This window comes from Heterodontus francisci, chromosome 27 (assembly GCF_036365525.1).
Source record: "Heterodontus francisci isolate sHetFra1 chromosome 27, sHetFra1.hap1, whole genome shotgun sequence".
Classification (NCBI taxonomy): Eukaryota; Metazoa; Chordata; class Chondrichthyes; order Heterodontiformes; family Heterodontidae; genus Heterodontus; species Heterodontus francisci.
The window spans coordinates 56,634,500-56,657,808 of NC_090397.1; the positions used below are offsets into that span (position 1 = coordinate 56,634,500).

At 42.6% G+C, this 23,309-nt stretch overlaps 1 protein-coding gene across 8 annotated transcripts in view; it reads left to right on the plus strand.

Moving 5' to 3' along the window:
* The first annotated feature begins 7,234 nt into the window (after positions 1 to 7,234).
* The window catches only part of LOC137384844 (putative adenosylhomocysteinase 3), a 108,538-nt gene continuing 92,463 nt past the window's right edge, over positions 7,235 to 23,309 (plus strand). For all 8 annotated transcript variants that reach the window (XM_068059407.1, XM_068059411.1, XM_068059412.1 and 5 more), the window contains exon 1: positions 7,235 to 7,634. In XM_068059407.1, coding sequence (XP_067915508.1) covers positions 7,353 to 7,634 — 282 coding nt within the window. In that variant the 5' untranslated portion in view covers positions 7,235 to 7,352. The remainder of the gene's footprint in view (positions 7,635 to 23,309) is intronic.

The window sequence follows — 23,309 nt, forward strand, 5'->3', positions numbered from 1 at the left end:
CGTACATTTTGATTGGGGGGCTTTGACAGGAGCGGTCAGTCGTAACAATATATAGAATTGTACAGCACAGAGGAGATGACTTCTCCCTGCCCCCTTACCCTAAAGCCCTGCAAATTTCATTTTCAGGAAATATTGTTTTGAAGCCTTTTGATTGAAGGGCACTATATGAATGCAAGCTAATTGTGTTTGGTGCAAAGTAGCTGCAACCTAATACATGTGATTGCCTAACCCACAGCAGTAATGTCCCATAACGAGATGAATGACCAGCTTTTTTGGTGGTGTTAGCCGAGGAGGAACGTTGGCCTGGAAACCTGAGGAACTCAGTGTCTATAACAACTACCAAAACAGGCAAACAGAGCTTTAGTTTAACATTTCACCTGAAGGCTGGTGTCTACAATCAATGCTCCCATTGCCTAGGCCCCAAGCTCTGAAATAACCTCCCTCTGCCTCTCCACCTTGCTTTCCTCCTTTAAGACACACTTTAAAACTTACCTCTTTGACCAAGCTTTGACCTAATACTTCCTTTTATGGCTTAGTATCATACTTTGTCTTATCATGCTCCTGTGAAGTGTATTGGGACGTGTTATAATGCTAAAGGTGCTATATAAATACAAGTTGTTGTTGTTATGCTACATGTGTGCATGGCCTCGCAGCAGCCTGGAATGTACTACACAGATGTTGTCCTGTGATACATACCGTGCATGTGCAACCGCTAAAGGGAGCACAAATTGAAAACACTAGCCGCACACAATAAAGAAATTTTAAAGGGATCTTTGCCTACAATATTGCAGGACTCCTGAAGTGTTAATGTAGATTCAGTGCTCAAGACCTGAAGTGAGGCTTGAACCCAAACCTTCTAATTCAGGGATAAGGGCACGACTAACTGAGACAAGCTGCATAATTAGCCTCAGTGTCAACCAGCATCACTAAAAACAGATTATCTAGTCATTATTGCATTTCTGTTGCGAGTCCTTGGTTATGTACAAATTAGCTGCCGCATTTCCTACATTACATCAATGACTATATTTCAAAAGTTTTTAATTGACTATAAAACTTTAGAACATCATCAAGTTGTGAAAGATGCTCTATAAATGTAAGTCTTTCTTTTTCAGTAGGTATAGGGAGGAAAAAATCAGCCAGGGTTCTTACTTATGTGTGTTTGTTTGTGTGTATGGAGGCTGACACATTAAGAATAGTCATGTTATCTACAAAATCAGACGTCAGTCAGAAGTCACTGCCTTACAGAGGGAAGGAACAAAATGGGAAGAGAAAAACATAAGCATTTAAAAACTAAAGTATGCTCCACCTTTAAATAAGAAAAACATAATAAGTGCTGACTGAAATATCCAGGACTGAGAGAGTCACAACTTACCAACTGAAAAATCAGTCTTGATGCTGAGAGTTTTAAATGCTGCTAATATGCTCACAATACTGGTTAGAAAGGAACTGTCTGATCCAGTAATACAATACCAAACACGTCAAAGCCCTCTGACAAAGTCCACTAGCGAGGCCTTATGGTGATACTGCTTCAGAGGTGATTTGCTAAAGTGGATAAAAATCTGGCTCCCAAAAGCAGCATAAAGTCTGGTATTACAGTTAATATTAACTTTTTTTCTCTCTACCAATGCTGAGTGCTAGCAGCATTTTCTGTTTTTATTTCCGATTTCCAGCATACACACTATTGTGCTTTTGTGGTATTAAAAGGTGTTGTCTTCATCGGAAATTTGGTCTGGATTTTGCAGTCAATGGCGAAGCAAGGGTGTTTGCCACTGACCTTGAAGAAATCTGCCCATAAAGATCTAATAATCTCCTTGTCATGGTTTACCCCTCTCCCGAAGGAAGTTTAAAGCTGGTGCCAAGTCAAGGGGACATTTTAGTGTGCAGCAGTAGTGATGTCAGCAAGCAGGTAAGGAACCAATCACATTGAAGTATTCACACACAGCAAACCAGGAGTTAAAACCATGGAATCTCTGCTTTTAATTTAAATTTTCAGCTAGCAAAATAAAAGACCATGATTGAATTACAATGGATAGACGTTAAACTTAAGATAAACAAACCTTTAAAAAAAAATTAATATTTAAAATATGCAGATTTTTATATTATGGAGAAATATGACATTCCACAAATATAAAATTAACTTTTCAGGGGCAGTGAGTATGTTTAGCAGTAATTATGAAGTTAGAACACTATTAAAAACCCAGTTACACCCCATTCAGCAAGGTATAAGTCACTTTTTCAATAGTTTTTACAGGGAGGCTAAATGTAGAAGTGGAAATTTTTGTCAAATCATGATTGCAATTGAGATTGCAGTCTGAGAACCACTACAGTGCACCCTGTGATGGATCCTAGACTCATTGACAGCAACTTTTTAATTTCCGCATTACTCTGCACATATGTGGACTCACAAAGTTGCTGTCAGTTTCAGTGGAGCAATGATGGTGAGCGCTGACAGTTTTGCAGTCATTACTGCAGCAGAATCCGGGCCAATATCAGCTGGTGAATTAAACCGCACACTGATGGCTCCCTCTTCTGTTAGAAAATGTGCCCACCAAAAATTTCTGGTCGGCTGCTGTAACTTTGGCAGAAGTTTATGTTATTTACATGTTTATCACTTTGCAAGCGCCTGTACTTCAGCTGCTCAATGGTCTGGCCCACAATGAGATCTCATGCTTTAATGACTCCCATTGGAAGTGTGCACGTGTATGTATGATGCTGGGGCTGTGAGACTCCACATGACATTCACTGTGCTCACACATGAAGAACGGTGTTACAACCAGGTGAGAAAGGTGTCTAGGGGTCCCTTTCAGCCTTCACCTCGTCTTACTGTAACAGGATTTAATTTTAAACACACCGTGTTTTGAGCTCCCCCTTGGTGAATCCTTGTTCAGCGCTTTCCAATTATAAGATAAAGAAATGAGCACAAACAGGCAGGTTTAAAGAAGAAAGGTGAAATTTATTAAAACTTAAACTAAAAACTCTAATTCGGTTAACGCCTACGGATACACGACACACACATACAGATAGGCACAGAAAAGAGAAGAAAATTAAAAGTGGAAAGGTTTGAGGCAATATCTGAAGAGTTGTTGTTACAGTTCTTTGAGCTCACTGTAGAGTCCTTGCTTGTAGGTAGTTCTTGGTTTTTGTTGGGGCCCAGTATTCTTCTTAAACCTTGTTCACTGTAGGAGACTTTTCTCTCTTGGGGTTTATGTGCCTTCAATGGATTCCGAAGTTGGTGAGAAAGAGATGGGAGCAGACAGGAGAGAGATGTTTTCAATCCAGGAGCTTTCTGACTTCAAACACTGTTTTCTCCAATTTAAAACTCAGTTCAAAACTCTGCAACAGCCAGTTAGTCATGTGACTAACCAGCTAGGGGCCTGGCAATTCCTTGTAGTAGGCCCTCTTTTCTTCCCAGCAACAATTTGAAGTTTAATGTCCATGTGACAAAATTAATGTGCCTCATTCTTGGCAGGAGGGTGCCTGCATGACAACAGTAACTTTGGTGATGTGTCAGAGGGCTACTGCTGCCCATGGAATGTCTCCTCGCAACATTTGTTGTCTTCAGGAAAGGAGAAATAGAGAACAAAACAATTTTCCAAGTCTTGAAGGGTTCTTCCTGAGTCTTGGAGTTTAAAGGTATTGCACAACGACTGAATCTGGAATCTACCAGGTCTGGATTGCTCAGTGCCACATCACATATTGTAATTGCCTACTGTTCCATAAATTGTCATTTTAATTTGTACAAAAACTTCAACTGGAAAAACCTGATCTCTAGCAGAAAACAAGACAGTCTGTAAGAAATGTGGATTTTGTCATTTTTACTGGCTTTTTAATTTTTTTTGTACTATGAAATTTATGTACTTTCATATATATGTTGTGTATACTTTTGGTAAATGAAGAGTTAACTTTAGCTGTGTATCTTACTGAAAAAAATGCTGCCTATACAGTTTGAGTAAACAAGAATTACTTTGTGATACACACTAATAACAAACAGATAAAGGGAAAGAATGGATATTGAAAACTATGTAATAAGTTGTGATCAAAATGTAACAGAAAAGCAAGATGAGTCTTGCTGGAAATGTATGACCTAATAACATGAACAGTTAAAGGGAAAGAAAAGAACAGATATTTAAAACTATTTAACACGTTATGATCAAAATGCAACAGAAAATCAGGGTGTCTCTTGCTGGAAATGTACAATCTAATGGGTCTCAAGGTTATAATGGATTGCTTGTACACATTGTTTTGGTGATCATGATTAATGTACAAATGGAAGTACTGACAAACGAGGTGGCAGGACCAATCGAAACAGTGATATGTATGAACCAACCAATCAGTGCACGTGTGGAGCCACTGGCTACAAAGAATAAAAGAACAGACCTGGAGAGGTTTGGTGCACAGATTTGAAGATGACAAAGGAAGAGACAAAAGAAGAGGAGTCATGAGCCATCTGTGCCACTAGAGCCGGTGGAGAGCAAAGGGCATATGGACTAGGATATTGACTGCCTTGGATTTGTTAAGTATTGCTAACAGCCTTAATAAATCATCCTGACATCACATTAGGTGTCTCCTTGTCTGAATTCTTTTTGTCTGGTCCAAGAACAAATTAGAAGTAAGATTCTAAATGTTAAAGCTGACAGCCGGCACCAGACACTCTGACAGCTATGTGCAAATTGGCTGCCACATTTCTTACATTACAACAGTGGCTGCACTTCAAATGCACTTCTTTGGGCGTGACGTACTTAGGGTGCCCTGAGGTTGTAAAAGACTATATAAAAACAGGCTCTTTCTTTCTGATAAAATGAATTTTGGCAGTTATCTGTCCTTTTTTTTCCCCATGAGTGCAAGTGAAAACTGTCCAAAGTGGCTTTTAAACTAGTAACAATTATGCAGTAAAAATAGAAAATGCTGGAAGTAAACAACGTTGTCGGTCAGCAGGAGAAAGGACAGATTGAGACATTTCGGGTGTGTGACGCTTCATCTGAACTGAAGACTGACACAGGATGGACATTTTGATATGGTTGGATAAAAACTGGGAGAAACTGGGGAGAGACAATGAAGAGAGAGTGTAGTGAAAAATCTGCAACCTGCATAATAGAAAACTGTTAGATGATCTAAGGAATAATCAGTGAGGTAATGGAGTGAGGCATTAAGAGAAAAGAATTTGCACTAAATATAAATAGACCAACACCAGAGAAATTGGACCTCAACAGCACTGTGTTCTGATAAAGGTTGACTACAAATGTGAACACACCTCCCCTCTGCCTGGAGATCCTGTGACATATTGTTTGAATCTAAGGCCAAGCTGAGTAGATGAAAATAGTGTGCGGGGCAGAGAAAATTGTAACAAAAGAAAAACAAATGCACACAGGGGAGTAGTTTGAAGGCTGTCATCTTTCCTCAGGTTTCCGATGATCGTTCAAAACCACTCATATGTTTTGCTCTTGGGCTTTATTACCATCAGAATCTCTTGATGAGGTAAGCTGGGCTGTATCAGCCTTGGCTCAGCGGATAGCACTCTCGTCTTGAATCAGAAGGTAGAGGATTCAAGCCTTACACCAGAGACTTGAGCATATTATTCAAGTTGTTACTCCTGTGCAGAACTGAGAGAGTGCTACCACTGTTGTGAGGTGCCATCTTTTGTTTGCTGTGGTAAACTAATGCCCTTTTCGGTGGATGTAAAGACCCTATTGTACTATTCAAAGAGCAGCAGAGTTATGCCGCCCAATATTTATCCCTCAACCAACATCAATAAAAAAATTATCTAGTCATTTATTTATGTTCGACAGTATCTTCCAAACCTCCACCAAGAAGAACAAGGGCAGCAGATGCATACAAACGCCACCACCTGCAAATTCCCCAAGTCACACACCATCCTGACTTAGAAATATATTGCCATTCCTCCATCGTCTCTGGGTCAAAATCCTGGAACTCCCTTGCTAACAGCACTGTTGGTGTACCTACACCAGATGAACTGCAGCGGTTCAAGAAGGTGGCTCACCAGCACTTTCTCATGGGTAATTCGGGATGGACAACGAATGCTGGCCTTGCCAGCAGTGCTCACATCCCATGTACGAATAAAAAAAAATTGCTGTTTGTAGGACCTTGGTGTGCACAAATTGGCTGTCGCATCTATCTGCATTATAACGGCTCGCACTTCAGAGATACTTAATTGGCTGCAAGGTGCTTTCAGAGGCCCTGAGCCCATAATAGCTCTCTCTCTCTATCTGTGTGTGTGTACATATATATTCTTTCTTTTGGGCCTCCTTATCTCGAGAGACAATGGATACGCGCCTGGAGGTGGTCAGTGGTTTGTGAAGCAGCGCCTGGAGTGGCTATAAAGGCCAATTCTGGAGTGACAGGCTCTTCCACAGGTGCTGCAGAGAAATTTGTTTGTCGGGGCTGTTGCACAGTTGGCTCTCCCCTTGCGCCTCTGTCTTTTTTCCTGCCAACTACTAAGTCTCTTCGACTCGCCACAATTTAGCCCTGTCTTTATGGCTGCCCGCCAGCTCTGGCGAATGCTGGCAACTGACTCCCACGACTTGTGATCAATGTCACACGATTTCATGTCGCGTTTGCAGACGTCTTTATAACGGAGACATGGACGGCCGGTGGGTCTGATACCAGTGGCGAGCTCGCTGTAAAATGTGTCTTTGGGGATCCTGCCATCTTCCATGCGGCTCACATGGCCAAGCCATATATATATATATATATATACACACACAAGCTCTTTATAATTATTTCCAGGAGCCCATTACATTTAAAGGGTAACAATTAATCTCGTATTACTTTTATTTTTCTCAAATAAGAGCATGCCCCTTCTTCAGCCTTTCATTGTACAGGGAGATTGCGGATAGCTCACACCACCTTGGATAACCATAAAGCAACCAAGTGGCAAACCCTAGAGACCAACATTCTGTTGGAGGGGGTGGGGTGGTGGAACAATAGAAAAGACTACAATTCCCAGTGTGTCCAAAGCGAGACAATGCGCATGCGTAGAAGTACCCGAAAGGAATTCTGGGATATGCAGTTTTTGCGCTCGTGCTTTTACAAGCTTGGATGTGAAAAGAACTGCACTAACCGAGAGTCTTTGCGGCGTTGGCGCGCTGCGAACAAGTGTACTGTGGGAAATATAGTTTCTCAGGCCGGTTCCAACTGTGTAATCGGCGGGAATGGAGCCGGAAAGAAACTACAAGGCCCGTCAGTGTGGGGAAGGCATTACGGTGGAGGGGCGGGGCATGCGCACAGAGGTCTGCTGGTGCGGCGAGTGTGTGGAGAGAAGCAAGCTGGAGTTTGGGAGAAACGGGTGTATTTAGAGAGAGCGAGAAGGCGCGGGGGGAAAAGTCAAATAAAAAATGTCGCTTCAGGTAGTCACAGCAAAGATGGCCGAGGTGGAACTGAAGGAGGCGGTGGTGGCCTTAGATAAGGTGAACGCTGAGGACAACATTGTTCAGACAAAAGACGGGGAGCCCACGGCGACAAGCGTAGCGGAAGAAGTCAAACAGCATCACCTGCCCCTGCTCAACACCACACCAAAGGACTCCAAGTCGGCGATGAAATGCATTGAAACTGCACAGAACGGAGATACTTTCAACGCGGACGGCACTGTCATGGAAGCGCCACGAACCGTGAAGAAGGTGAGAGGAACTGAGCTTGACCGGCAATCAATCACTCACACCTCACATTTTCCGGCTTTGGGCTTCGGTATCTACAACAACCGGAAGGAGGGGGGGGGGGGGTGAATATGTTTGTGGGGATGTGGTGGTTGACTATTGTCGGGAAGGCTCCTGCGTCCGTGGCGGAAGGTTAACCGCCCAATCTGCTTGAATTAAATGAGTGCTTGCCGAAGAGGGCGGAGCTTCGGGTGTGTGTACGTGGTGATGAAATCACACGTATCAATCCGCCTCCCCTTTTAAGTTCAGCCCTTCATCTCCCTCCACTAGAATGATATAGGCAGGAGAGCCGTTCTGCCCATCGTGCCTTTGACAGCTGTGTGAAAGAGTTACTTGATTACTCACTTTCCCCATAGCCTTGCAGAACAAATCCCATTCCAAGTATTCTCTTTTGAAAGCTTATCATTCAGTCTGCTTAATTCTTAGCTTAATAAATCTAGGCCACAACATTTCTACCTCCCACACACGTGGGCATAGATCCCCATGAATTAGTTGCCCTGCTGTCCATTTTCAACCAATTCACTGACATCATAGAGCTCTGGCCTCACTGACTTAAGCAGCTTGGTGGTATCCAGTGACCAGAGGGACAGTAAGCAGGGTACTTTAAATTTTATAATTGGTAACTGAACTGGGGTGGGGGAGCTGAGGCATTTTACTTCTACGCAGTGAGTTGCTACAATCTGGAATACATTATTTGAAAGGATGGTAGAAGTGGATTTGGTTGAAAACTTTCAAAACGGAATTGGATGAATACTTGATAAGGAAAAATGTGCAGGGTTATGTGGAAAGATCAGGGAAGTGGGACGAATTGGCTAGCTCTTTCAAAGAGCCGAGACAGGCAAACTGAGCCAAATGGCCGCCTTTGATGAGTGTAATTTTTTTTTCAGGGGATGTCTGGTAAGAAAGTTTTTCAGACATGGAATTTTGTTTTATTTTTATTTATTATTTTAGCCCTCCCTTAGGAATGATCAACTGTCTGTCCAAAAATGACATTTCAAGTATTTTTGGTCATACTATCTTGACCGGTCACACTGCATCCCTGGCTAATCATTGGCTAGTAGTTTGTGCTTGAAAATGATTGTGCTGAATGAGCCGGCACTGCACTTGATTTCAAAGCTTATTTACCATCAGGCTATTTTTCCGTAAAGAGCACAAGTCTGCCTTCGTGTTTTGCAACATTAGCTCATTTGAGCACACTGTTGTAATAAATATTATTTTGTTCTGAAGTCAAAAATGTTTGATTTGTTATCTATTGCTCGCGTGTCATTCTCGTGCTGTAAAAATCAATGTGGGAATGAGCTAATTGCAGCTGTTGGTCAAAGATGTGGGATGGCATTTTAAACTAAAACTGCTGAGTTGAAATGCAGTTTGCTTTCATATCCAGTGTGCTAATGTGTATTGTCAGAGTTTTGTGATGGAGTGCGGAATACAAGCTGTGTGACTGAGTGAAGCAGATGCAAAAGATGTACTTCAAAAAATGCCTTGAACAGTAGTATTTGTACATTGTCATAAGTGTCCAACAAAAAAATCAGACACAAACATTGCCTCTTGCAGAATTTTCTTCCGTTGAGAGTAATCAGGGCAAAAAAGTGTTTATAATATGGAGCATGACCAATTTTATTGCTTTATGAAGTCTTGGAAGGCCGAATTGGAAAAGAGAAACCAAGAATGCTGAATCTACAATCATGATATGGCTTTAGGACCTGTGTTGTATAAATCCAGCATGCCATGGTTTACCACTCTTTCTCCACTGAATAACATTCTGGATGTGACAAGCCAGTGTTAGGTGCAATGTGAAAAATGTCTTGTGTGGTAATAACTGAAATAGGCACTTCCTCCATTGCCTTTGGGATTAAGGTTTTTTTGGATAGTATCACCATGTGCTGAATTTAACTGAAACTCCAAGAACATCTTTCTGTACAGCAACAACAGCTTTAAATTGTTTTCTAAATTATCTATTGGGTCATTAAGCTAAACATTGATACCAGTTGATTTTGCTTAAATTATTGTTTTGAATTTTGAAGATGGGATTGAGTTAAATGTCTGCAATATTTGTGTTTTGTAGTCGTTAAAACTTATTTCCACATGTAGTGTCAACAAATTGACCAACTTTTGAGATTCGTGCTGCGTGGAGGCCCAAAGGCATGTAAAATATCACAGTATGAACAGAAGAATTGTGTATGACTGTCTTGGAGGCATGCTGAAGAAATGGTGCAGCTGCCTGGTGGTCATTTCATGAGAATACCAAGGTTACAGTTGGAGTTGAACCTGTTTAAAAAGTTCACATGGGCCAACCAAGAATGTCTGGTCTGGCACTTTAAGCAAAACTTTCTTAAGCTGACATATGCTAAAGGTGGTCAGGACTTGTTCATTGAAATAGGTTTTAACATGGCTACATGTGAAAAGCTTTTTTGTGGTGTAGGCAAGAAAGCACTTGCTTACCGATGCATTTCGTAACTGGATCAGGGTGCCTGGGGATGTGCAGTTCTACTTAAATCATTAGCTTGTTCAGAATATACAGATTGGGAGTTGTTTATTTAAAAACAATCAGTACATTGCTGCTCTGATCAACTTGATATTGATTTAAATTAGGGATGGAGTATAAAAGTAGGGAAGTCTTCCTACAACCGTACAAGACGGTGAGACCACACCTAGATTACTGCATACAGTTTTGGTCTCCTTATTTAAGGGAGGATATACTTGCATTGGAGGCAATTCAGAGAACGTTTGCTAGGTTGATTCCTGGGATGAAAGCGTTGTCTTATGAGGAAAGGTTCAGCAGCTTGGCCTATACTCATTGGAGTTTAGAAGAATGAGAGATGATCTTATCGAAACACAAGATTCTGTGGGGTCTTGACAAGGTAGAGGATATTTTCCCTTGTGGAGGAATCTAGAACAAGGGGGGCATAGTTTCAGAATAAGGGGTTGCCCATTTAAGATGGAGATGAAGAGGAATATCTTCTCTGAGGGTTGTTAATCTTTGGAACTCTCTACCCCAGAGAGCTGTGGAGACTGGGTCATTGTCCATCTCAGCCTTGAATGTATTCAGAGTTTTGAACAATAGGGGTCAAGGGTTATGGGGTGCAGGCAGGAAAGTGGAGTTGAGGCCAAGATCAGATGAGCCATGATCTTATTGAATGGCAAAGCAGGCTTGAGGGGCCAAATGACCTGCTGCTGCTCCTACTTCTTATGTTCTTAGGATAAATTTCAGTACTTCTTTTGCAATCTCAGCTGCATGCTGCTACATTGGCTGTAATACAGTGCGACATTACAGTATAGGTGGTGACCTCGTTCTGCCTGCAGGGAAACTCTGATTCAGTAGCAGGCAGACTTCCTTGAGATCCAGGTGGGACACATCATTCAGAACATTGTGTTGCAATAGGTATAGAGCTCTCTCAAGAATTTTTGCTTCAGGACAGAAACATTTCTTTCTCATGCCATATTGTCAATTAGGCAGTATTCTATTGTATTGATCCTCAAACAGTATCAAATACCTTCAGTTCAATATAATTTGTTATTTACATTGTTGTCATTTGGTGAGACTGCAATATGCGTTCATGTCCAATCATTGAAAAGTGTTCTAAGACTTGTGCTCTGTTCTGGTTTGGTCATATGGATTAATGCCACAATTCTCAATATTCTGCTATACTGACACTGCCTGGCAACATTTTATTTACCCCATGTTTTGAATATTCATGCAATAATAGAATTGATGCAGATAATCGCTTGTGTCTTCAATAATTTAATATTCTGGGAACTTTTTGTGTCAAACAGAATTGCTCTGCTTCCATTAAACATAAAACACTAATCAGTGAATGTTTTTATTTCTAACTATTATAAAATAGCTTACCAACATTAGTGGGAATTGCTCCAGACTTACAGACTGCCTTGCCCTGTTGAAGCAAAAACCTCATACCTTTTACTTTAAAGAAATTCTGAGGCGCGATGCATATTTTAGATTTACCTCCCTGTACTACAGTTAAGTTGCCAGGTGGTATCTGCACCTGGACAGGTTGTTGAGCTGTTTCCAGACCTTGGATGTTGCTCTGAAACTGTCAAAGGATGCCCATGAGGATTTTGCAGTGATTCTTCTCCCCTGTCCTGGGGTGGGGGGGTGGTGGGTGGGGGAAGGAGAACAATTCAATGCAGCATGGTTTAGATCAGAAATTTAGTGTTTAGAGAACTTTGGGCACATTTGCTTCTCTAGTAGTCCACTCAGGTTGTTTCAAATGCTTTAGAACCAGCCATTCTGTTTCTAAGGAACTGGTATCTAATCAAAGGGAAAAATAGCATTCAGTCACCTACCAAAACACATAGCAACAGACTGATCTACTCCTCAGTCGCCGAATACCTTTTCAATGGGCACTTTGACCTGTCTTCTAGAAACTAGCCTAAAAAATTATTAAATTCATACGGTTTCCCTGGAGTGTCTTTCTGTGAACAAATCAATTTTTAATTTACTCTGCTGGTGATTTGTCTTTACATTTTTTGTAGATTTGTTGAGTGTGGAAGCCCTGGTTCTCATTGTGCTCACTTGCAAGATAATGACCCTTAAGTATTATTTTTACTGGGAAACCTGGACGTTGAGTTGTTGGATGCAGCACGATGGAGCAAATGGTTCCTTTTCGTGGAGACTTTCTCATCTCTGAGGTAATGAAAGGAGACCAAAGAGAAGGCAGAAAAGTAACTTAATGAGAGAATTTGTTTTGGATAAAGAAAGTCAAATTATTAAAACTGCTCCAATCAGCTAAGCCTGATCCTATCCTCCCCCCAACATCCACACATGGATGCTGACAGCAGAGGTTGCTGGGGAGTGATCAGGATTGGTAGCCTTGTGGATTTTCCCTCACAAGCCCAGTTATAGTGCCATACTCTACCTCAGCTGATACCAACCAACTCAGCTTTGACCAGGGCTCAAATCTCTCCCTGTTCTGTCGAGCTCAGCTGCATGGTTTGTAACTCTGCTAAACCATTGGGGAACCTACAGAGAATTTGTTTTCAACCAGAATGAGAATGTGATGTTGTTGTTTCTAGATCATTCTGTATTATTCAACTTGGGATGTTTAATGAAAGCGCTTAGTCCAATTACTTGTAAACGCAATGAAATTGTACTGTACCATAACACCATAACTTCCTACTGGAGTTTGATTTATTGCTGATTCAGTTGGTTCTATCAGGTGGCTCCAGAAACTGATGACAGTGGCAAAGCACATTTAGAAATTTTTTAGAAACTTGTTCCGTCAAGTGTTTTATGTTGAGCAGAAGCTGAATTAATGGTATGTGGATAGAACATTGTGTTATTTGTCCAGCTGGGTGGGACTGCCCTCCTCTTGTTCCATTCCTGTCTATCCAGTCGTAGCCAGAGAATTGCCTTCAGTGGCTCCTCTTCCCGCTCCCGCACAGTTAGCTTCTGAAGTACCCCAAGGAGCTATCCTTAACCCCTTCCTTTTTCTCATTTACCTGCTGTCCACGGCAATATCGTCCAAAAACACGTCAAGTTCCACATGTTGAGTGACAACACCCACCTCTCTGGACCCTTCCACTGCCTCTGTTTTGTCACGCGTGTCTGGCATCCAGCATTGGATGAGCAGAACAATATGAATTAGAAACAGAAGTAGGCCATTCGGCTCCTCTAGCTTGCTCCGCCATTCAATAAGATCATGGCTGATCTGTTTGTGTCTCGAATTCCAAACTCCCATCTACCTCGATAACCTTTGATTCCCTTGCCTAACAAGAATCTGCCTTAAAATTATTCAATGAACCTGCCTCCACCATCTTCTGAGGCAGAGTTCCAAAGTCGCACAACCTCAGAGAAAAAAATTCTCCTCATCTCTGTTCTAAAAGGGCAACCCTTAATTTTAAAACAGTGCCCCCTAGTTCCGGACCCACCCACAAGAGGAAACATCCTTTCCACATCCACCTTGTCAAGATCGTTTAGGACCTGATATAATTAATCAAGTCTCACCTCACTCTTCTAAGCTCCAGTGAAAACAAGCCCAGTCTGTCCAACCTTTCCTCATAAGACAACCCGCTCATTCCAGGTATCCATCTAGTAAACCGCCTCTAATGCATTCACATGCTTCCTTAAATAAGGAAACCAAAACTGCACACAGTATTCGAGATGTGGTCTCACCAGTGCCCTGTAAAACTGAAGCATAACATCCTTACTTTTATTTTCAATGCCTCTCATAATAAAGGAGAGCATTCCATTAGCCTTCTTTATTACTTGCTGTACCTGCATACTAACCTTTTGTAACTCATGCACTAGAACACGTAGATCCCCCTGCACTACGGAATTCTGCAGTCGTTCTCCGTTTAAGTAATACTCTGCTTTTTTATTCTTCCTGCCAAAATGAACAATTTCACATTTTCCCACATTATACTCCATCTGCCAGATTTTTGCCCACTCACTCAACCTATCTATATCGGTCTGCAACCTCCTTATGTCCTCTTCACAACATACTTTCCTACCTATCTTTGTGTCATCTGCAAATTTAGCTACCACGCCATCGCTCCCCTCATCTAAGTCATTGATATAAATTGTAAAAAGTTGAGGCCCCAGCACAGACCCCTGCGGGACTGCACTTGTCACATCCTGCCAATCAGAAAAGGACCCACTTATGCATACTGTCTGTCTTCTGCCAGCCAGCCAATCTTATATCCATGCTAATATGTTACCCCCTACACCATGAGCTCCTACATTGTGCAATAACCTTTTATGTGGCATCTTGTCAAATGTCTTCTGGAAATCCAAGTACAGTATGCCAACGGGCTCCCCTTTATCCACGGCACATGTTACTCCTTCAAAGAACTCCAATAAATTGGTTAAACATGATCTCCCTTTCACAAAGCCATGCTGACTATTCCTGATTACCTTGAGTTTTTCTAAGTGCCCAGCTATAGCCTCCTTAATGACTGATTCTAACACGTCCCCACAACAGACGTCAAGCTAACTGGCTTATAGTTACCTGTTTTCTGCCTTCCCCCACTTCTTCAGTAGAGGAGTTATATTTGCTATTTTCCAGTCTGATGGAACCTTTCCAGAATCTAGCGAATTTTGAAATATTAACACCAATGCATATACTACCTCATTCGCCACCTCTTTTAAGACCCTAGGACAAGCCCATCAGAACCTGCGGGCTTGTCAGCCTGCAGCTCCATCAGTTTGCTCAGTACCGCTTCCTTGGTGATTGTAATTTCACCAAGTTCCTCTCTTCCTTCCACCTCCTGCTTTATAGCTGTTACTGGAATGTTTTTGTATCCTCTGTAGTGAAGACAGAAGCAAAATATTCATTTCATTTGCCATTTCCTTATTATCTATTAGCTCCCCATTCTCACTCTCTTGAGGACCAACACTCACTTTACTTACTCTTTTCCTTTTTAAATACCTGGAGAAACTCTTGCTATCTGTTTTTTACATTTCTAGCTAGCTTACTCTCGTATTCTAATTTCTTTCCCCGATTAACCTTTTAGTCATTCTCTGCTGTTCTTTATATTCTGATCAATCATCTGACCTGCCACTCATCTTTGCGCAATTATATGCCTTTTCCTTAAGTTTGATGCTTTCTTTAACTTCTTTAGTTAACCACGGATGGTGGTTCGTTCCCTTTAGAATTTTTCTTTATAGTGGGAATATGTTTATCCTGCGTATTCTGAAATATCCCCTTGAATGTCTGCCACTGCTTCTCTATTGATCCATCTCCTAGCCTAGTATTCCAGTTCACTTCAGCTAGCTTAGCTTTCATGCCCACATAGTTGCCCTTATTTAAGTTTAAAATATTAGTCTTGGACTCATTCTTCTCTCTCTTTCAAACTGGATGTAAAATTTAATCATATATTGTCCGCTGCTACCTAGAGGTGTCTTTACTCTGAGGTCATTAATTAGTCCTGTCACATTACACATTACCAAGTCTAATATAACCTGTTCTCTGGTTGGTTCCAGAAAGTGCTGCTCTAAGAAACTAACGCGAGCATTCTAGGAACTCCTCATCCAGGCTGCAATCCGGTTTTTCCAGTTCATATGTAGATTAAAATCACCCATGCTTACTGCCGTCCCTTTATCATAAGAAATTTTCTCTGACTATATATTGGGAAGATGGAAGCCATTGTCTTTGGTCCCCACCACAAATTCTGTTCCCAAGCTGCCAACAGTATCCTCCCTGGCCACTGCCTGAGGTTGATTCAGAACTTTTACATGCTTGGTGTTCTATTTGATCCTGAGCTGAGCTTCCGACCCCAAATCCTCTGACCAAAGGCTTAGATGAAGATGCAGATTTTAAGGAGCCTCTTAAAGAAGGAAAGGGCGGCGGGGAGGTTAAGGGAGGGAATTCCAGACATTAAACCGTGCTTCTGTTGCCTTTGTACACTGGACTGTTCCAATGCTCTTCCTGGCCAGCACAGAATAGCAGGATGTGATTGTGTTTAGGTGAAGGGTTCTTGAAATTTTTTTTCAGCAACTTGCCTTCCAGGAGAGCAGCGGAGAGCAGTCCAGGTGCGCCGGAGTTTGAAAACAAAGTGAGCAGTGATGTCACAGGAAAGCTGCAAGGTGATTGGTGAGTAACTGCTGTTAGGGAATAACTCTGAATAGCTGGGTAAGTAACTAAAAGTAAAGGGAAAGGTCTACAGTTTTTTAATATAGTAAGTAGAGTTTTTTTAAGGAATCAAGGTCTCTAGTGTAAATAATCAAATTTTTGGGTAATTTAAAGGAATAAATTAAGGATAAGTCATGGCAGGGCAGCTCAGCAACGTGGAGTGCTCCTCCTGTGCAATGTGGGAAGTCAGGGACACTGCCAGTGTCCAGGGCGAACATGTGTGTGGGAAGTGTCTCCAGCTACAGCTACTCTAAATCCATGTTTAGGATCTGGAGCAGTGGCTGGAGACACAGTGGAGCATCCGTGAGGCTGAGATCTTCGTGGATAGCACGTACAGGGAGGTGGTCACACTGCAGGTAAAGACTGCTCAGGCAGAAAGGGAATGGGTGACAACTAGGCAGAGTAGAAGAACTAGGCAGGTTTGCAGGAGTCCACTGGGTCCCTCTCCCTATCTAATAGATTTTCCACTTTGGACACAGTTGGGGGAGATGGCTCTTGCTGCATTCCCCTGAGAAGCTGAGTCTGTGGCACCACCTGTGGCTCAGCTGCACAGGAGGGGAGGAAAAGGAGTGGAAGAGCTATAGTGATAGGGGATTCTATCGTAAGAGGTACAGATAGGCATTTCTGTGGTCGCAAACGTGACTCCAGGATGGTATGTTGCCTCCCTGGTGCTAGGGTCAAGGATGTCACGGAGCGGCTGCAGGACATTCTGAAGGGGGAGGGTGAACGGTCAGAGGTCGTGGTACACATTGGTACCAATGACATAGGTAGAAAGAGGGATGAGGTCCTGCAACAAGAATTTAGGGAGCTAGGTAGCAGATTAAAAAGCAGGACCTCTAAGGTTGTAATCTCTGGATTACCCCCGGTGCTATGTGCTAGTGAGTATAGGAATAGAAGGATAGAGCAGATGAATGCGTGACTGAGGAGATGGTGCAGGAGGGAGGGCTTTAGTTTCCTGGATCACTGGGTCTGTTTCTGGCAAAGGTGGGACCTGTACAAGTTGGATGGGTTGCAACTGAACCGGAACGGGACCAACATCCTTGCTGGGAGGTTTGCTAGTGCTGTTCGGGGATGGGAGGGTTTAAACTAATTTGGCAGGGGGATGGGATGCAGAGTGGAGGTACAGTAAGGGGTGATGCACAGTCAAATATAGAAGAGAAACTGAGTCAGTCTGGAAGGCAGAGCAAATATAGACCTGTTAAGGCACAAGTGAAAAATGCAAGGCTGGATTGCATCTATTTTAATGCAAGGAGTCTTACCAGTAAGGCAGATGAATTGAGGGCGTTGATTAGCATATGGGATTATGATATTGCTATCGCAGAGACATAGTTGAGGGAGGGGCAGGACTGGCAGCTTAATATGCCAGGGTATAGAAACTTAAGGCGTCACAAGGGAGGGAATAAAAGAGGAGGTGGCATAGCACTGTTGATCAAGGAGTCAATTACTGCAGTAAGGAGGGATGATATAAGGTTCCTCAAATGAGGCCATATGGGTAGAACTTAAAAACAAAAAGGGGGCAATCACTTGGCTGGGAGTGTACTACAGGCCTCCATAGTCAGGGAGAGACAGAGGAGCAGATATGTAGGCAAATCTCGAGGTGTAAAAATAATCGGGTAATAATAGGGGATTTCAACTTCTCCAATATCAGCTGGGATAGTCTTGGTGCAAAAGGCTTAAAGGGGGTGGAATTCTTAAAATGCATACAGGAGAGCTTTTTGAGCCAGTATGTAGAAAGTCCTACAAGAGAAGGGGCAGTACTGGACCTAATCCTAGTGAATGAAGCCAGACAAGTGGTAGAAATGTCAGTGGGGGAGCATTTGGGGGATAGTGACCATAACTCTAAGATTTAAGGCATGGAAGATGGCAGGATCCCCAAAGACACATTGTACAGCGAGCTCGCCACTGGTATCAGACCCACTGGCCGTCCATGTCTCCGCTTTAAAGACATCTGCAAACGCGACATGAAATCCTGTGACATTGATCACAAGTCGTGGGAGTCAGTTGCCAGCGTTCACCAGAGCTGGCGGACAGCCATAAACACAGGGCTAAAATGTGGCGAGTCGAAGAGACTTAGTAGTTGGCAGGCAAAAAGACAGAGGAGCAAGGGGAGAGCCAACTGTGCAACAGCCCCGACAAACAAATTTCTCTGCAGCACCTGTGGAAGAGCCTGTCACTCTAGAATTAGCCTTTATAGCCACTCCAGGCGCTGCTTCACAAACCACTGACCACCTCCAGGCGCGTATCCATTGTCTCTCGAGATAAGGAGGCCCAAAAGAAAAAAAAAGAAAAAGGTAGTTGTGGAAAAGGACAAAAGGACCGGAAATAAAGGTACTGATTAGGAGGAAGGCTGATTTCAATATGATAAAACAGGATCTGGCCAAAGTGGACTGGGAGCAGCTACTTGTAGGAAAGTCTACATCAGACCAATGACATTAGAGTCATTCAAAGAGGAAATAGTGAGAGTTCAGAGACAACATGTACCTGTTAAGGTGAAGGGTAGGACCAACAAATCCAGGGAACCCTGGATGCCAAGGGATATTGTTACGAACGACCACTCCTGTCAAAGCCTCCAATGAAAGTATACGATTCTGATTGTGGTGGGACCAATGTACTGTTAATTCAATCCTGTCGTTCCACATATCGGCTAACATATCATTTAAAACTTTCCAAATTAAAGAGAGACCCAACCAAATTGTACCATCTGTTAACTCCCGAATGAGGCTAACCAAACCAGGTGTCTTTAAATCAACAAATTAATTCTTTAATGAGAAGAACTAAATTCTTAAACACTATGAAGATGTAAACAACATTTAAAATAGAAAAAATTAAAGTCCTTGCAAATCTGCAGTCCAATGTTGCTCGAAGTCCTCACAGCATGTTGCTTTCCTTCTCCAGCGAATTTCAACAATTAACAACTTAGACTTTCAACAGAATCAATCTGACTTTAGAGATTTTGAGGGATAAAAGATTGTCATAGTCTAACTTCCCTTTCTTCAATTTAAATTACCAGAGATCTCTGTCTTGGCTTGATGTTTTAGAATTTTGAGAGATAATAATTAAACAGACTAAAATCCTCTTCCTTCAGTTTAAATGGTTGAGAGCTCTTTTTCAGGTGTGCTCATCACAGCTATGTCCTCTGTCTGTTAGAACAAACTGTCTTCAACTCATAAGCCTGTTCAAAACTGAATTGCAACAAATGTATCGCATCAGGCTCACTCCAGTGGCTATATCTATGGTAACGAGAACACACCCTTTGAATTGCAGTCTCCAAATGCCTGTTTCTAAGGCAACAAAAGTGCACCTTCCTATAACTCTTAAGGCTTGCTGGTTCTTAAAGCAATACTGATCCCTTGCAAGCCTTAAAGGCAAACTGCATATTCCCGAAAAAACGACAGGACCATGACAATATAGAGGATTGGATCAGGAAAAAAAGGAGGCTTATGGCAGATTCAGAGCGCTGAAAACAGCAGAGGCACTAGAGGAGTATAGAAAGTATAGGGGGTGTACTTAAAAAAAAAAGTAATTAGGATAGCGAAGAGGGGACATGAAAAAACACTGGTGGGCAAGATAAAGGAAAATCCTAAGGCGTTTTATAAGTATATTAAGGGCAAGAGGATAACCAGGGAAAGAGTAGGCCCATTAGGGACCAAAGTGGCAATCTGTGTGTGGAGCTGGAGGACGTAGGTGGGGTTTTAAATGATTACTTTTCATCTGTGTTCACTATGTAGAAGGACGCTGTAGGTGTAGAGATCAGGGAAGGGATTGTGATGTACTTGAACATATTAACATTGAAAGGGAGGAAGTATTAGCTGTTTTAGCAGGCATAAAAGTGGATAAATCCCCAGGCCCAGATGAGATGTATCCCAGCCTGTTATGTGAGGCACGGGAGGCGATAGCAGGGGCTCTGACACAAATTTTCAAATCCTCTGTGGCCACAGGAGAGGTACCAGAGGATTGGAGGACAGCGAATGTGGTACCATTATTCAAGAAGGGTAGCAGGGATAAACCAGGTAATTACAGGCAGGTGAGTCTAACATCAGTGTTTGGGAAACTATTGGGACAGGATTAATCTCCACTTGGAGAGGCAGGAATTAATCAGGGATAGTCAGCATGGCTTTGTCCGGGGAGATTGTGTCTAACTAACATGATTGAACTTTTCGAGGCAGTGACTAGATGTGTAGATGAGGGTAAAGCAGTTGATATAGCCTACATGGACTTCAGTAAGGCCTTTGATAAGGTCCCACATGGGAGATTGGTTAAGAAGGTAAGAGCCCATGGGATCCAGGGAAATTTGGCAAATTGGATCCAAAATTGGCTTAGTGGCAGGAGGCAGAGGGTGCTGGTCGAGGGTTGTTTTTGCAGGTGGAAGCCTGTGACCAGTGGTGTACCACAGGGATCGGTGCTGGGACCCTTGCTGTTTGTAGTGTACATTAATGATTTAGACATGAATATAGGAGGTATGATCAGTAAGTTCGCAGATGGCATGTAAATTGGTGGTGTCGTAAATAGTGAGGAGGAAAGCCTTAAATTACAGGACGATAGAGATGGGCTGGTAAGATGGGCGGAGCAGTGGAAAATGGAATTTAATCCTGAGAAGTGTGAGGTGATGCATTTTGGGAGGTCTAACAAGGCAAGGGAATATACAATGGATGGTAGGACCCTAGGAAGTACAGAGGGCCAGAGGGACCTTGGTGTACTTGTCCATAGATCACTGAAGGCAGCAGCACAGGTAGATAAGGTGGTTAGGAAGGCATATGGGATACTTGCCTTTATTAGCTGAGGCGTAGAATATAAAAGCAGGGAGGTTATGATGGAGCTGTGTAAAACACTAGTTAGGCCACAGCTGGAGTACTGTGTACAGTTCTGGGCACCACACTATAGGAAGGATGTGATTGCCCTGGAGGGGTGCAGAGGAGATTCATCAGGATGTTGCCTGGGCTGGTACATTTCAGTTATGAAGAGAGACTGAAAAGGCTAGGGTTGTATTCCTTAGAGCAGAGAAGGCTGAGGGGAGACATGATTGAGGTATACAAAATTATGAGGGGCATTGATAGGTTAGATGGGAAGAAACTTTTTCCCTTAGCTGGGGAGTCAATAATTGGGGGCATAGATTTATGTTAAGGGGCAGGATGTTTAGAGGGGATTTGAGGAAAAACAATTTCACTCAGAGGGCGGTTGGAATCTGGAGCGTGCTGCCTGAAGAGGTGGTGGAGGCAGGAACCCTCACAACATTTAAGAAGTATTTAGATGAGCACTTGAAACGCCATAGCATACAAGGCTACAGGCCAAGTGCTGGAAAATGGGATTAGAAAAGTTAGCTGCTTGATGGCCGGCACAGACACGATGGGCTGAAGGGACTGTTTCTGTGCTGTATAACTCTATGACTCTATGATAAAATATTTGCTGAGAGCCTGTAATTTTTTTTGAGGAGAGACGCTCAAGAGGAAAGCTTTTATTGGATTGCACCCCAGGTGTACGTTATACCTGTAAGCATCAGCCGTATTGGCTAAAGTCTTGAAACAGTTCCCCTGTCCATCCCTCTTATTTGGGAAGAATATGGCATGGGCAACTAACTTGTAAAATGAGGATTTTGCCTTTTACAGGTTTCTACCCAAGCTGCTCATGAGGTACTCTGGCTATTTTCAAAACTTGAAAAACAAATTATGTTGATAATCCCTCTTCAGATCAGGAACATTGTGGGATTCGCAGCATGGGCTGCCATCCTGCACTGGTCCACATCTGACCAGTGTGCTGCATTTAATTTACCCATAAGAAGACACTGGGTTGCCACAGCGTTATCAACCCAAACAAAATGAACAAAAGTGGCTCCTTTTTAGAGGAGCACAACTAATAAACAGCCAGATTATGCAAAAGGAAACTTAGCAAATTAAACAAAATTGCTTCCACTGACTACCTGCACTGCCCACTTGTCACACAAGGCCTCGAGCATCCCTGTGTAAGCCAATGGCATAAATGTCGCACACTAGGCAGCATGTCAACGATATTACAGCACAGATAGGCTGGTAAACAGGATAAAAACCTGAAACACCCAGCGATTGTGCAAAGAGTAGACGGGCAGTGGAGGGTTACACCTGAAACGGCATCAGTGTTCCCAGCAGGAGCCACCGATCCTAATCCCATTCCAGGAAGAGCAGGGAGGTGTTGTGCGATGAAGTACTCAACAGGCATGTTGCTGAACCTGTAGGTTTACCTTTCAGCTGAAGGGATGACGAAAGTTTTCTCATCATGAGTCACATAAATGTTCAGTATATCAATCAGCCCTGGCAAAATTTCATGCAAGTCCTTTAAATAAGTGTGGAGAGAGAAACAGAGTTAATGTTTCAGGTCTGTGACCTTTCATCAGATGAAACAAAATTTGACACCAAGCCACATAAGGAAAGTTCCAGTACAGCTGCAACGCTGACATCTACCCAACAAAGTGGAAAATTGCCCAGGTATATCCTGTCCACAAAAACCAGGACAATCTGTCCAATTTCCCAGCAGTCTACTCTCAATCATCAGCAAAGTGATGGAAGTGCCGTCGACAGTGCTATCAAGTGGCACTTAGTCACCAATAACTTGCCGACTAATATAAAAACAAAGTGCTGAAAATACTCAGGTCTGGCAGCATCTCTGGAGAGAGAAGCAGAGTTAACGTTTCAGGTCAGTGACCTTTCATCAGAACTATTGCAATGGACAGAAGTATTGATTGATGTGAGTGTTGAATTCCTCCATCCTTTAAATTTTAACTATTTCAGACACACTTGTCAGAATGTCAGAACGCTTTCACAAGTGGTCCGAGGGATGCTTTCTAAAATCACAGCCCAGTTCTGATGAAAGGTCACAGACCTGAAACGGTAACTCTGCTTCTCTCTCCACAGATGCTGCTTGACCTGCTGAGTATTTCCAGCAATTTTTGTTTTTATTTCAGATTTCCAGCATCTGCAGTATTTTGCTTTTATATACCTGCTGACTGATGCTCAGCTTGGGTTCTGCCAGAACCATTCAGCTCCTGACCTCCTTGGTCCTATCTGATGGTCACAGAGGA